Source organism: Cephus cinctus, unplaced genomic scaffold (assembly GCF_000341935.2).
Source record: "Cephus cinctus unplaced genomic scaffold, Ccin1 Ccin1_scaffold0048, whole genome shotgun sequence".
NCBI lineage: Eukaryota > Metazoa > Arthropoda > Insecta > Hymenoptera > Cephidae > Cephus > Cephus cinctus.
In genome coordinates this window covers 40,686-54,985 of record NW_014332793.1, presented here as the reverse complement: position 1 = coordinate 54,985, position 14,300 = coordinate 40,686, and the positions used below count along the sequence as shown (strand labels likewise).

At 32.3% G+C, this 14,300-nt stretch overlaps 2 protein-coding genes and 1 long non-coding RNA gene across 6 annotated transcripts; 1 reads left to right on the top strand and 2 right to left on the bottom strand.

Annotated features, from left to right (window-relative positions):
- Positions 1-3,276: 3,276 nt before the first annotated feature.
- On the bottom strand, positions 3,277-5,874 carry LOC112494464. Its single transcript, XR_003059875.1, has 2 exons — positions 5,659-5,874; positions 3,277-5,023 (listed from the first exon to the last, which is right to left on the bottom strand). It is a non-coding gene; the product is annotated as an uncharacterized LOC112494464 (long non-coding RNA).
- LOC107268382 (palmitoyltransferase ZDHHC3) lies at positions 4,990-9,194 on the top strand. Of its 4 annotated transcripts, none has more exons than XM_015741125.2 (6): positions 4,990-5,257; positions 5,340-5,416; positions 5,768-5,993; positions 6,390-6,671; positions 6,747-6,905; positions 6,996-9,194. In XM_015741125.2, the coding sequence occupies exons 3-6, from the start codon at positions 5,881-5,883 to the stop codon at positions 7,273-7,275; spliced, it is 834 nt and encodes a 277-aa protein (XP_015596611.1). In that variant the 5' UTR covers positions 4,990-5,257; positions 5,340-5,416; positions 5,768-5,880; the 3' UTR covers positions 7,276-9,194. The 4 variants fall into 4 exon arrangements, with proteins under 4 accessions (XP_015596611.1, XP_015596590.1, XP_015596627.1 ...); XM_015741104.2 differs by having other exon boundaries at positions 5,340-5,551; XM_015741141.2 differs by lacking the exon at positions 5,340-5,416 and having other exon boundaries at positions 4,990-5,160.
- Positions 9,195-10,434: 1,240 nt separating this feature from the next.
- Positions 10,435-12,951, bottom strand: LOC107268238 (eukaryotic translation initiation factor 3 subunit K). The gene is made up of 4 exons (XM_015740825.2): positions 12,602-12,951; positions 12,245-12,464; positions 11,916-12,135; positions 10,435-11,085 (listed from the first exon to the last, which is right to left on the bottom strand). The coding sequence occupies exons 1-4, from the start codon at positions 12,652-12,654 to the stop codon at positions 10,928-10,930; spliced, it is 651 nt and encodes a 216-aa protein (XP_015596311.1). The 5' UTR covers positions 12,655-12,951; the 3' UTR covers positions 10,435-10,927.
- Positions 12,952-14,300: the final 1,349 nt, after the last annotated feature.

Below are 14,300 nucleotides of genomic sequence, written 5' to 3'. Positions count from 1 at the left end.
TAAAAATATTCAGAGCTCGTCACAATCTATTAAAATAAATACTGCAAAAGATAGTGTTGAAACGAAAAAGGGTGAGACAAAGAAAGAGATTGTGTATTTCTTTCCAGCGGTGAATATGAAAGTATTAAGTGTATAACGGATCTGTTTGATGGGCTTTTTGGAGAATACAACATTGGAGTATTCAAGAATGAACAGTGTGTGTTTATACATAGAGTCTGCAAAAATTGTCCACTGACACACATTCTAGAGTTTCCAGAAGACCTCAGCAAAATATTAGGATTTTCAACTTCAATGTTTTTCTTAACTTCTACAGGCATCAACTTTGTGAAAGCAGAAAACCCTAGCTGTATCACTCGAGGTTTACCGGATCAGCTCTTTATATATTTAGACATCATTCTCCCCCATGTAGTTAGCGATATTCATACTCCGCTCTTACGCATTGTCGAATGTGACGCTCAAACACATCCCTTTGGGATTACCCAGTCTAAGACTTTCTCCATGCCTCATTACTAACCCATAGTTGGTGGTCCAATTCAATCAATCGAAACTATTATAAGCGATCACGCTGGTAGACCAGTGCCATTTGAATACGGTACGCATTACATTTTCGACGTCTTCACAATAATTGAATTGAACATCAACGATGTTGACATGCAACTACAGATTTTTAGATCTAAAGATAATTTTTGCTTAATGCAATTTGGAACAGGGGATTATAAGGTCCATATCACAGAAGCCACAATATTCCTGCGAAAAGTAAAGATTAGTCCAATAATTATTTTAGTTCGTGCTAAATCTCGAGTTCAGGGACCAGTGAAGTACCCCATAACAAGAGTCGAAGTAAAATCTCTTTCTATACCTGCTGGTATACAACGAGAGACTCTCGACAATGTTTTTATGGGTTAATTACCGAAGAGAATCATCGTAGCCTTTGTCACGAATAAGAGTTTCAACGGAGCACCTGTCAAGAACCCGTTCAATTTTCAACATTTCAACATGAATAATTTATCGCTCTATATCGATGGTGTTCAAATCCCCAGCAAACCTCTTCAGCCTGCATATGATAGAGAGTTATCAGTCCGAAATTACTATACCCTCTTTATGGGAACATGTATTCACTATGGAAATACAGGAAATGGCATCGGTCGTACGGAATATGCGAATGGGAATTGTTTCACAGCGTTTGATCTAACACCTGATCTGAGCGCATCTTGTGCTATGCATTGGAATCTCATAAAACATGGAACCGTTCAAATAGACGCAAGATTTGCTCATGCTCTGGAAGTTACTATAAACTGCGTTGTGTACGCTGAATTTTACAATATTATTACAATATTATAGAAATAGACTTCTCGCGACAAGTATAATCAGCCATGACTCGTTTGGTGTAAACAAAAGACTGTTCATTGCTTTCAAAAGTGCCATATAGATCGCTCTCGTCATTTGTTTAAAGAAATTCAGAACACAGCACCGTATATTTCAAGTAGCATTCTACATACTTTTTTACTTTCTCATCACATACAAAGTATGTAAGAAAGTATCGCAATCCAAAAAAAAAATCGACTCCCAGATTTTGATGGAAATACATGTTTTGAGAGTCCTAGATTCTAAAAAAAGCATTCACTTATTTCTGTCTGTCTGGTAAATTCTGTCTGAAAGCACATTAACTTTCTAAAGAGGCTACGGATCACAATGAAATTTGTTGTGTCTTCTGTGTATAAAATGTAGTTTTGGTATTATATTTGACACCAAAAACCCAATCCGTTCTGGCACTTTACCTGAAATGTGAAAAATAAAAAAAATTGTCTATCGATAGTCTGATTAAAAAATTACTATGCTCTAGTCTGCAGTGTACAGACTTTTTTTTTACCACTTTTATGAGAGCCAATATAAAATTCTCCTCAGTATATGTCAATACACAATAATAAATAGAAAACAAATATAATATGTATGCTCTTATCTTCTGGAATAAAGCTACATCTTTTAGTATAATAAATAACAGCAATGTCATTGAATTAAAATTTGAAAATAATGATGCCAAAATAAAATGGAGGAATTCAAGTTTATTCCGGTCGAGTTATTGTTCGAAACCGTAAGTCAGATTTATGAAATAGCTTTGCTAAGTTCATTCTAGATTGGCTTATTCCATTGGCCATTCCATTAACTGAGCTTTCGCTTAAACTTAAATGATAAAACTGCATGTTGAACTATTAGAAGCAAGGGTTCACATTTAAAAAAATAGAAAACAAGACGTGGTTAGAGTAACTCCACGTAAATAAGTACGGTATGATCATCGGCCAGTCAGCGATAGACAGATTAGCACATACAGAGACAGAAGTTGAACCAAGTCCATTTTCTTCACGGGATAGACCTCTTCCAGTTCGAGTGGACGATGACGATAATAACGATGACGTCGACGAAGACGGCGATGGTGACAATACGAACAACGACAGCACGGCACCCAATAATAATGGCCGCAATAACGATGACAATCAACATAATGACGACGACAATGAGACCGAGGATAATTTTAATACTAATGACCACAAAAGAGGTTGAGCTCATAGGTGGAAGTGGAGTTCTAATCTCTGAGCTAGACTTGGTAGAAATAAAACGACGTTGGACTGAAAAACTGAAAGAAATGACGAGACGAATTTTATTGGGTTGGCATGAAAGTAATGAGACGCTCTAGAAAACTCTACACATGTCCCTTTTTAAATTAATTGTTTTTGACCATATTCTTAGCATTTTAGGGAGATCGAACTTAGCACTAATGTCTCGAACTGGGAGAGGTAATAGAAGATGCATTCCCGAAGCGATACTTCGTGCTACACAAAGTATAAGTTGTACCTTACTATTTAATTTTGATTGACAAATCCGAAATTACAGTAAATACATGTTTCTCTAAAATGATTTATAGCTTTTATATTTAATACTACCGAACGAGGATTTCATCTCACACATCAGGAATTCAATACCTGCGTTATAAAATTGTGTAATACCCTCCGGAATCCGAAGTGAAAAAGTAAACATATCATGTGGTAAAACTGGACTGTAGTAGTAAATATGAATCTAACTTGAACTGTTTATATTTTTTTTTTAATTTTTTAGGTCTACTACAATGTGGTGAAATTTAGGTGAACTATGAAAACCGCAATAAGAAATTTTTAGTACACCCATATCGCACGAAGAACGTGTCTTCTATCTGTTTAAATGACACAATTATACATATGTACATATGCATTCGATGTTTCAGTTTATAATAATAGACAACAATGAATTACAAAATGATTTTTATTTCATTCGACACCATTGGCACCGTTATGAAGAAATCACTATTACGAAATATCGTATGAGAGGTACAATGTTGTGTAGGGCTAGGAATTTCGCTATGGTAAAAGGTAGTGGCGGAAAGTGGCGGTGATTTAATTCTAGAAATATGTATATCCACTCAAGCAGAAACTAATATTATCATCAGACTATAGTCTCTCAAATGTGTGATAAGCGTACGTAGTCTTCGAGGCTCGAAACAAGTTAATTCGGTACGAAATAAATTTGCGAATGGGCATATTATTATTGTTCGTTTAACTACCGTTCGGAAATTAAAACAATTATATTTATTATTTCAAATGATATCGGAAAAAGTTAATTTCAAAAGTTGAAGAGCAAGAGAAAAATGGAGATGAAAAAAAGATTCGTTAGGGTAGCATACATAATAAGGGAGATATTACGTTTGAAATTAAGAGGGAAACAGTACAGGAAAGTATACGAGAGAATATGTATACAGGAAAAAGTATAGGATAATGTACGGGGAAAAGTACAGGATAATGTACGGGAAAATGTACAGGAAGATGCAGAGAAGATCAAAGAGTGTACATACATACATTAATAAATACCATTCTGAACATTAAATTTCTTTATCCCACTTTAAAAAGTGTGTCATTGAATGTCTCATGTTTGACAAGTCTAATGATAATATTACAGTTTCTACTTGAGTGAATGTGTTCACAGAATCAAACTCCCGCCACTTTGCTTCACTATTTTTCCTATTGCTATTGTTTTCTTTTGGTGATGATTCGAACTTACTTAAAATGATAATATTTCTAAATTTTTAATATTTATTTTCTCGAGAACGCTACAACCGATTTCATAAGGACAAATTGCATATTGTTCTATTTTCAACGGAAAGTATGCCAGTGCCCGTTGGGGAATAAGTCGTGGGACACCCTGTGTACTATGTGACGTATCATCAATTTCATCCTACACTGTATATTGAATTCACCCAATAATTTCTACTTCATGATCTGAACCACTTTGTATAGTTGTGATTATAAATACTACAGTGGATATACATGTAATAGTAATCTCAGCAATACTGGAATCAATGACACTACAAAATTTAACACTTTTATAATAATTATGAAATTACTCATTAATTGAACGACTTATTATAAACATTAATAATAACATACTATCAAATAATGAATGCCAGTAATATTTTACTCAAATAATTATTATCATCATTACTATAATACACGATCTAGAAGTGTTTTTCAAGTTTGTTTTAGCAGTACTAGTAATACAGTTGAATACATTTAGCACGAAAACATGTCTTACTTTAAGTACTTATCTTGTAATATCATATAAAACATCTAGTAAAAATATTATTAAAAATACTTCATTACCTCTTAAATTTTTCAGTAAGGACTTTACGCAATAACATTTGTTCCAAAGTTTTAATCCAATAAAGTCAAGCATGTCGAAGGTAAATTTATCTGTTCTGTTTCCACCGGAGTCAAACGTAAGTTAGTTGAAATACATTAAAAGTATATCTATAAGTTATTAATATATAGATATACGTAATTAATATTTCAACTCGACTTCGATGGAAACATAAACTGTGATAACTGTGCTCACAGTATTCGCAGTAAATTTCCAAACGTACCCTAAGTACACGCATTTGAGTCAAAACACTTTGCAGGTGCGCATGAGCTAATACGTATAGTCGAGCAGTGAGGTTACACTGTGGATTAGACAAACATCATTGAAAAGTTAAAATTGGTTAAATATTTGCGCGAGTTTTTGCAGGGATGATTATTGACTATTGAGAGATTGAAGCTATTCAAGAATGAACGATGGATTGGCTTCATTGTAATCACTGTAATTCATGAAGTGACAGTACTGGTAGTACTTTTCAAAATTCACTGCTAGTCTTGATGGCCCATACTTTTCATTGGAGTAAAAAGAGAGTTAAACGGTATACTATATGCACACTCTATATTCTTAAGATCTTAACCGTCTTTTAATTTCAAGGAAGCTATACTTTGTATCTCTCTTAGATGCAACAGATAACTACAGAAAAAATGATTTCTACAATATTAACAGTGAATTTCGGAAAGTAACCTGAGATTTAATGGTAATTGTGTCTCATTTCTTGAAAAGGCAGTACTGCTGTATTTGCAATACACTTATTAATGTTTTTTACACATAAAAATATAATGTTCAACTAAGAGATATTTCTTAATGTTTAAAATATGCAGATTAACGAAATGTGAGTTAATTTGTTTCTGGATCCCAACTTTGAAGTTGTGCATATATTTGATTTCCTTTCTCTGAATACTGTATCGCCACTTATATTGGCGAAAATGTACTACTTACGTTCTTCAATTTAGTATCTGGCAAGATACAGTCAATGGATTAGAAATAATCCGACATTTTTCGAACAGTATAAGTAATAGTGGTGATTAATTGCTTGACGTTTCTGAAGGATAACGTGGAAAGCTGTACCTTACGGGAAAATGTGTGGCCATGGTCAACCTCGCACACGTTGATCGCTGTTCGATCTGTTTATACAGAATGTGAATATTAAGAAGTGGGAAAATGTTTGTCAGGGATCCCTGTGGAATTGTCTGCATTATTGTGACATACGTCGCGGTATTTTATGCGGACTATGTCGTGATACGATGGATTATCTTGCACACAATGCAAGACAGGTTGGTTACTAAAAATGATTCGATTTATAGTTTATTAATATTTAACAGTTTCTTGAAAGATGATTCTATCCAATACACAATGATTGAAGGATTTCTATATTATGTTCTGATTATTATCTAAAATGTTACCAAGAAATCTATTATTTCATTGAATTTTCTACTTTATAAATTATCATTAAGGTCAAACTACAGAATACAACTCCTTGAAGGGATTTATTTAAATAAACTAAACAATCCGCAACTAACTTCAAGAAGAAATTGTATTTTACAGTTTAGCCTAATCCTGTTCTTGAAACATTACCTGTATCCTAGATGGTATGGTTGAATTGTGTTTTAATCTTTCTATACTTTTGATACAGATAACAAGTACATTTCTAATATAATTTTATGTTATAGTTTATGGGGTCCCTTTCATGTTGTAATATTCAATACAGTAATACTGTTATTGATGATGTCGCACCTAAAGGCAGTATGTAGTGATCCAGGAGTAGTTCCACTTCCCCAGACAAGAATGGATTTCTCAGATATACATACAGGCAGTTCTAGTGTAGGCGACGATTGTGATGAAACAGATGATTGGACTGTTTGTACCAGATGCGAAACTTACAGACCTCCTAGAGCGCATCATTGCAGAATTTGTAAGCGATGTATTCGAAGAATGGACCATCATTGCCCATGGTAACTTGATGTTTTTTAGTTACAACTCATGTGCATAATGCATATGATCATTATCAAAACTTTTAAAAATTTAAGGATAAATAATTGTGTCGGTGAACGGAATCAAAAATATTTTATACAATTTCTTGTATATGTTGGTTTGTTGGCTTTATATGCTATAATATTGGTGACCATATCATGGATTTTAGACTGCCCAGAGTGCAGTAATGATGTTACTGTAAAACAGAGTCGGATGTAAGTAAATGTATCATTGCATATTACCAAAATATTTGTATTACATAGAACTAATATGCAATAACAGAACGTTATCTTTTATACTTATAGATTGCATTGCGTCATACTGGTGTTGGAATCTACCTTATTTGGAATGTTTGTTATAGCAATCTTAGTCGATCAATTTCAAGCAATTCTTTGTGATGAAACTGCTGTGGAACGAGTACAAGGCAATCATCATTTTAACCACAATAAGACTACTCCACATACTCTTACGCTTCTCTCCCAAGTTTGTGGGAAGAGCCATCCAGGATTATGGTTATTTCCATGTCACAATCCACCACGATATTCATATAGAAGGGATGCACATTTAATTGATCATCAAGTTTGAATAGGCTAAATTTAAGTAAACTGTGGTACACAAGTATATATTGAGGCCGAAGAATAGTGTTAAAATAAATCAGTTTTCAGTTCGACTATCTATAAAGGCCATCAGAAATGAATATGTGTCGGTACGCTTTCCCATTATAATAGTATTACCACTCACAGTTAACACTAGACAACCAAATCCATAAGAATGACGGATTTCAGATTTGTTTTAAATTACAGAAATTATTAAAGTGCTTTTCGAATTAATGTTGATTTTTGTCGAGATAAAAGAATTAATGTATATGCCAATATAATTTCGAAGTTCAGTATATGTGGTACCTCGTAGTTTCGAAGTTCAGTATACAGGGTGCGGCGTTTATCCTGGCCACCTGGAATATCTCAAAAATTAAAGTCCGTTGTTGGATCAGCCCCTCCTTACCTTAAACTTTTTATTTGAAACATTTTTTTCTCCGGACTTTAGTTTCTGCGATATTCCAGGTAGCCAGGATAACCGCCGCACGCTGTATATGGTACCTCAATATAGCAATAACCTAATGTTAATAAAAGGCAACCTATAAGTCTGCAGATATAAAATGCTAATTGAGTTGAACAAAAAACTATAAAGTTACTTATACTTTTTGCGATAATGCTACTAGCAAATCTTTAAACTCCAGATTATGAGGCTTAAGTAGGACACTTCCTGGTAATTATTTATATTACAATAATTATTCATTTTAGAAAACACATATTCTGTAGGGCTTTTTAGAATTAATTGTAATAATACTGCATTCCATTGATATTTCCATATTTTATGTAATGACAAATGAGTCAAACATTGTAAAAGCTAAATAATCCATTAAAACGTACAGACTGAAATTATATTTGGATAAAAAAGGCATTTATCTTTTTTGAGTCATATGTAATAATTACAGAATGTCTTATCTAAGCAATCTGCAAGATCTTGCTATTGGACTATGTCGCTTGCATAAAATCTGCAATTTGCAGTATAATTATAAGATTAAAACAAAATTGGCAAAAGTAAATATTTAATTGAGAGGTATCAAGGTGAATTACATAACAAATATTATTTATTCGCACAGTTTTCAAATCTTTTAATGAAATGATACTAAACTTATGATCACAATAATTAATTTAGTATTTGTAATGACTATTTTCCTGGGCCGAAATACGAAAAATCTTATACTTATTTGTTTATTTATGTAAATATATGATTCCCAATCTTATTTATTCATACTGATCGATTAAGCAATTTTCATAACATTTATAAATTATATATTTTAATAGCTCAGTATTATTTTGTATATTATGATTGGAGTTTTATCAAGCATTGACAATGCTATGTATATTTGTATTTTCATACACAAAGCTTTAACAAAATTTAAAAAGGAAAACGTGTTTTTCAGCTCATGGATTTATAATGCATCTAACCGTTTTGTGTTTTGTGTTATATAGATGAATTCAGTATTATGCATTTAATTTTTTTATAATATAATAGTAGCAAAACTGTTAAGCTAGAGTAACTCCGTTCTCAGTAATATTTATATGTATAAATCTTTGAAATCTAGAAAAAAAAATTCGCTGTGTTCAACAGAAATACCGCTGAGTGAGCAAATACGCTTGGTTGGTCAAATATCACACTATTGCAAGATTAACGATTGAATGACCAATCAAACGTATTTTCTAAGTTTCTAGAACTAAAAACGAACTCATATGATGAACATATTTAAGGTGGTTGGATGACTAGGATTCCGAGTGATTCCAAGATAGAATTACAAATTTTATAAATGTTTTACACAATAGTATCAATTTGAGCTTTGCAGTTTTTGAGATATACAAAGTAAAAACGGTCTTATCTTACTATATGAATACAATACTGTATCCTTAAATACAAACAATTTTTTGATTTGACATTTTTATTTACATACGGTAAGTTTTCATGATTTTCAGCTCATATATAAACACGAGTACCTCTTACTATTATGATTATGATTATCGATACACCATAAATGCAAATATCATAATACGAGTGTCATAATTTTGTAATCATACAACTTTGACATTGTGGAAATTTGTATTGTATTACTATATAATAGTTCCCACTATTTATAAATTGAAAACAAATAGTCCACATTTAATTAATTCTTCATATAAACTTTTGAATTAAATGCTAAACTATTATTTTATAGTATAATGAATCAGGAGCTACAAAAGTATTTGTATAAACCTTTAATTTTCATTCATATATATATATATGTTTCAATTATATACAGGAATTTAATAAAAAATATATTAGTTTGCTGTTATACTGTTTTATGGTGCCTGATCCGGTTTGTACATCTTCACAACATTATTTGTAACATTTTCTATTATTAAAAGTTGTACTTTCTTTATACGTATGCAGTAACATTTAAAAGTTCTGTTAAAAGAAATTGCAAAATATTTGAATTTGATAAAACAACATATTTGATGATGAATATTCATTGCTGAATTTATGATACGCGAATAAATACAATATACATATACAGGGTGTTCGTTATGAAACGCACTGTAGTAACACTGTTACATTCCTTTTCAAATTCTAATGAATACTTGTATTTTCATTTTTTATTTCATATATCAAAATTTCGAGATAATCAAGGTTGAAGTTGCAGTAATGCGACCAATCAGAACGCGTTTAAACAGAGCTTAGAGAACGTCGCGAGCCAACCCGCAAGGCCTGCTTACACTAGGCCAATAACACTAAGAGTATCGTCTCTTGTATCTTACTCAATTACATGCAGATAAACAGGGACACAACGACGATACTCTTAGTGTTATTGGCCTAGTGTAAGCAGGCCTTGCGGGTTGGCTCGCGACGTTCTCTAAGCTCTGTTTAAACGCGTTCTGATTGGTCGCATTACTGCAACTTCAACCTTGATTATCTCGAAATTTTGATATATGAAATAAAAAATGAAAATACAAGTATTCATTAGAATTTGAAAAGGAATGTAACAGTGTTACTACAGTGCGTTTCATAACGAACACCCTGTATATGTATATTGTATTTATTCGCGTATCATAAATTCAGCAATGAATATTCATCATCAAATATGTTGTTTTATCAAATTCAAATATTTTGCAATTTCTTTTAACAGAACTTTTAAATGTTACTGCATACGTATAAAGAAAGTACAACTTTTAATAATAGAAAATGTTACAAATAATGTTGTGAAGATGTACAAACCGGATCAGGCACCATAAAACAGTATAACAGCAAACTAATATATTTTTTATTAAATCGAATCTTTAGGATGTTCAGTGTTGCAGTTCTAGTCTAGGTTAATCAAACGAAAGGCTTAGATCGGGCCGGTTTCACCAAAGTTAATCGAGGTTTAATTGTCGAGAGTAGCTAATCAACTCCAGGTACATACCATTAGAAAAACTGAGAAATTCTGGGTGAACATTGATATGATTAGTAATATACATTATTAAATTATATATTTTCTCAGATGACTTTTGCATTCTCATTGTGCTTGTTTTTAAACAGTGAATCATAAGCTATGTTATGCACATAATTTGGAAGTCTGCTCTAGCAGTGATTTTATTTCTTGTATAATAAAAAAATAGAAAAAAGAACTTAGTTTGCTTCATAGCAAAGTACTTTATTTTTCATCTTAAAGACAAGCGGCCATAAGACCAGCAACATTTTCAAAGTCGATTTTTTCTGTGATATTTTTTGTCTTAATATTCTCATCTTGATTGGCAATGAAAATCACAGAATCACTTTCTTCTTTCCAACCATATTTCTTGATCCAGTGCTTCGCAGTATTATCTGAAATATGAATTAATGCACATGTACAAGTTTGTATATGTATATATATATATTTATATTGGCTTGATTACAAAATATTACGCTACATGAAAAATGAGACCTATCAATGAACTAGACCATTTGTGGGCAGCCCACAGGCCAGATCCAGGCCTCTACTTCTTTTGATCTGGCCCTAATCTATTTCAGTGGTGTGTCTATAACTATAAATAAATGAAATATGAAGTAAAAACTTCTTTTAATTATTTTAATATCAATTTGTTTTATTTAATAATTTGATCCAGCCCTTGACTCGGAGACAGAATGATAAAATGGCCTCTGAACTAGGAGAGGTTGCCTATACCTGAACTACACTGTAACCAAAAACCTATCCTATCATTTTTCTTAAGTCGCATGAAGTAAGAATCTTTTCAATTTCAATACTTTGTTCCATATCTATAGTTGGACATTTCCATATTTCTTTTATTGACAAATCAAAAATATCAGAATCCATGACAGGAGCTGTATACTTTGACACATTAGATTATAAAATAAATTAGAAATATATTTTGGAACAATTAAATAAACTATTATTGCTATGTTGCCAAACTATTCAACTTACTTTGCCAAGAACCATTATATTATTAGACTGCTAAATCAAATTTACGTTCAAGGGACTTTTACGCTATAGTCTGAACGTTGTTGAACAAAATATAGACTAAACAGATTTCAAAAATGAAAGCTCATATAACAATTAATAGATTTCATGGAATCAGATATTATGACTATAATCTAGCATCTATTGTGTGAAAGTGATGTATGCTCTCTTTATTCAACCTGTAACTTATACATACCATCAACTTCACCGAGTAATTGCATCAACAAGCCTTTGTCTATTGTTTGAAAAGTAATTCCCACAACATGACATACAAATTTTCTTATTGAATCCTGAAATCCAACAATTTTGTCACAAAGATCAGACATATTAGCAACACGTTCCCAAAAATGTTGGAAGTTGCACTTTTCCAAAACATCTCCAAGATACATAATTTGACTAATTGGTTCTTCTTGCATCTTAAAAGAAAACAGTCGTTAGTACACATTTCACTATTACTATTTTTTAAGTATCAATTGAGTAAAGTACAGCATGAAAAAAAAATTAAAATATTTGGACAAAACTTACAATTTTCTCACTTAGGAGACATTTACACAATACAAAATCAGTATGAGGGAAATTCGTTAGAGCCTTCAGTAATATTTGACACGTTATATCAATATTAAACCGCTGAGGATTCAACTGATATAATTTTAAAACGGCAAGATTTGCTTCTAAATCGTAAGCATTTTCCCGCGACTGAATTTCCACATATTTCTCTAACGTTGTCAAATTATCTGGATTGTACCTGAAAGTTGTAAAAATACAAAAATCTTTCAGATCTCAATTTGGCGAATTGAAACTGAGTCAGTACAGGGCAATATTTTCTAATTTCACCGAGACAAAAAGAGCAAAATTTTTCGTGATAATAAAGTAAAGAATTACCTCTCAATGCCTTTTAGCATACCAGCTACAGTTTGTTTCATTGCCTCAGCCATTTTAAACTTATTTTATAATATTCTAGTAGTAAGCATGTACACACTAAAGGAATGATCCCAAAAGAATCAGGTTATATGTCACAGATTCTATAGAAAAAAGACACGAGAGACCCTTCTTCCTTCCTTTCCTTATGGCTGCCTCCTCAACGAGAGACCTTTGTTTCTCCTATTGGTGTTAAATATATTTCCTTCAGGAAATAATATCCTTCCTTCCTTTACTTATGGCTGACTCCTCCAATGAGGAGATGTGCCAGGAGGAAATAATATAGATTTTATTAAGCCTGTTCTACCAGAGATGAGTAGGGAGATTACCAATGAGCCTGTTTTTGGTGGTCTCAATTTTTCTCTGGTTTCGGCGCGCCACCTCAGCGGAGGGCCCTCGAAGCAGTTCCACGTTTTTGATTGGTCGTGTATATATAGTAATACTACGCGTGATAATCTGGAGCTGTGTTTCGGCGCGTCGACGCGCCACCTGAACGAGACTCTCGAACTAGTTCCACGTTTTTGATTGGTCGAATGAATTCGTGTGTTCCTCGAGATCCACGATTTTAAACCGGGTGAACACTCAAATAGGGAGACTTGTATCCACCTTTTTTTTTACAGGATATTACATAAACCGTAGTAATAAGGTAGTCAATACTCTTAATAATCATATGAAGCTCTGGAAATAACAGAGTAAGCAAATAAAACTTAAACAAAAACTCTCGAACGTGGGTAACTACACAAATATAAGTTTGCTAAATAATATACCACAGTGACTCGATAGCACACGTGCTTGGTGCTGGATTAACGTCCGAGAGTATCGAGTTCGAAACTCACGTCTCTGCCCTTTTATTTTTTTTCTTAATTATCAACTATGCTTATTAGTTCACCTAGTTAACTTAAGATTCATTAAATATATGATTATATTAATCTACAAATATTGTATTATATTACATCGTATACATACAATAAATTGATTCATGAATCAGCGAACGTTTCTTCTTCCCGAGAGCCTACCTGTGACAAACACCTATGTTACGCTGTTTCATGTTTTAATAGCATAAATAAGATTTAGACGGATAAAGAAGACATTACGGAAAATTACCAAAAACAAAAATGCACTTACAAATCTCGGGCATAAAAATAATAATGAGCATACAAAAATGAAGCAATTATTTTCTATAGTGAGATGAAACGAATAATGTATCTGGTTAGGAATTTTTTGTCATTTACTTTTTATCATTCATGGCTACGGAAAGACAACATTTTCAATACATCGAATTATCAGACAATTATGTCGAGGTAGAACATACTCATAGTGCGAAATATTAAAAATAAAATTATCTTTCCGTAAGCATGAATTAAAAAATTGACTAAATTGAATCAGGCTATTCAAAAATGTATAAAACTAAAAATTTCAAAGCAGATATACTATTTTCATTTTTTTTACCCGATATTAAAAAGTGCCATTTTTTGGGACATTTTTTACTACTTTTCTATTCGGCTGAATAATATTTAAACTATCAAAAAGTGAAACAGCCTACCATACGTGCAAGCGTTATCAAATTTTTTTTTAATCAGACCACGGCACGGTCAAACAAAAAATGAAATGGAGAAATGTATCTATGTTAGAAATGCAAGAGCATTAAGCGGAAACGAGATTT

Excerpts from the sequence above, each read along its gene's own strand:
- LOC107268382 (XM_015741141.2), top strand. The coding sequence starts at position 5,881 with ATGTTTGTCAGGGATCCCTGTGGAATTGTCTGCATTATTGTGACATAC. Across the intron at positions 6,672-6,746 it reads ATGGACCATCATTGCCCATG|GATAAATAATTGTGTCGGTG; the intron begins GTAACTTGATGT and ends TAAAAATTTAAG. Across the intron at positions 6,906-6,995 it reads ACTGTAAAACAGAGTCGGAT|ATTGCATTGCGTCATACTGG; the intron begins GTAAGTAAATGT and ends TTATACTTATAG.
- LOC107268238 (XM_015740825.2), bottom strand. The coding sequence starts at position 12,654 with ATGGCTGAGGCAATGAAACAAACTGTAGCTGGTATGCTAAAAGGCATT. Across the intron at positions 12,465-12,601 it reads ATGCTAAAAGGCATTGAGAG|GTACAATCCAGATAATTTGA; the intron begins GTAATTCTTTAC and ends TACAACTTTCAG. Across the intron at positions 11,086-11,915 it reads ATTACTCGGTGAAGTTGATG|ATAATACTGCGAAGCACTGG; the intron begins GTATGTATAAGT and ends TTCATATTTCAG.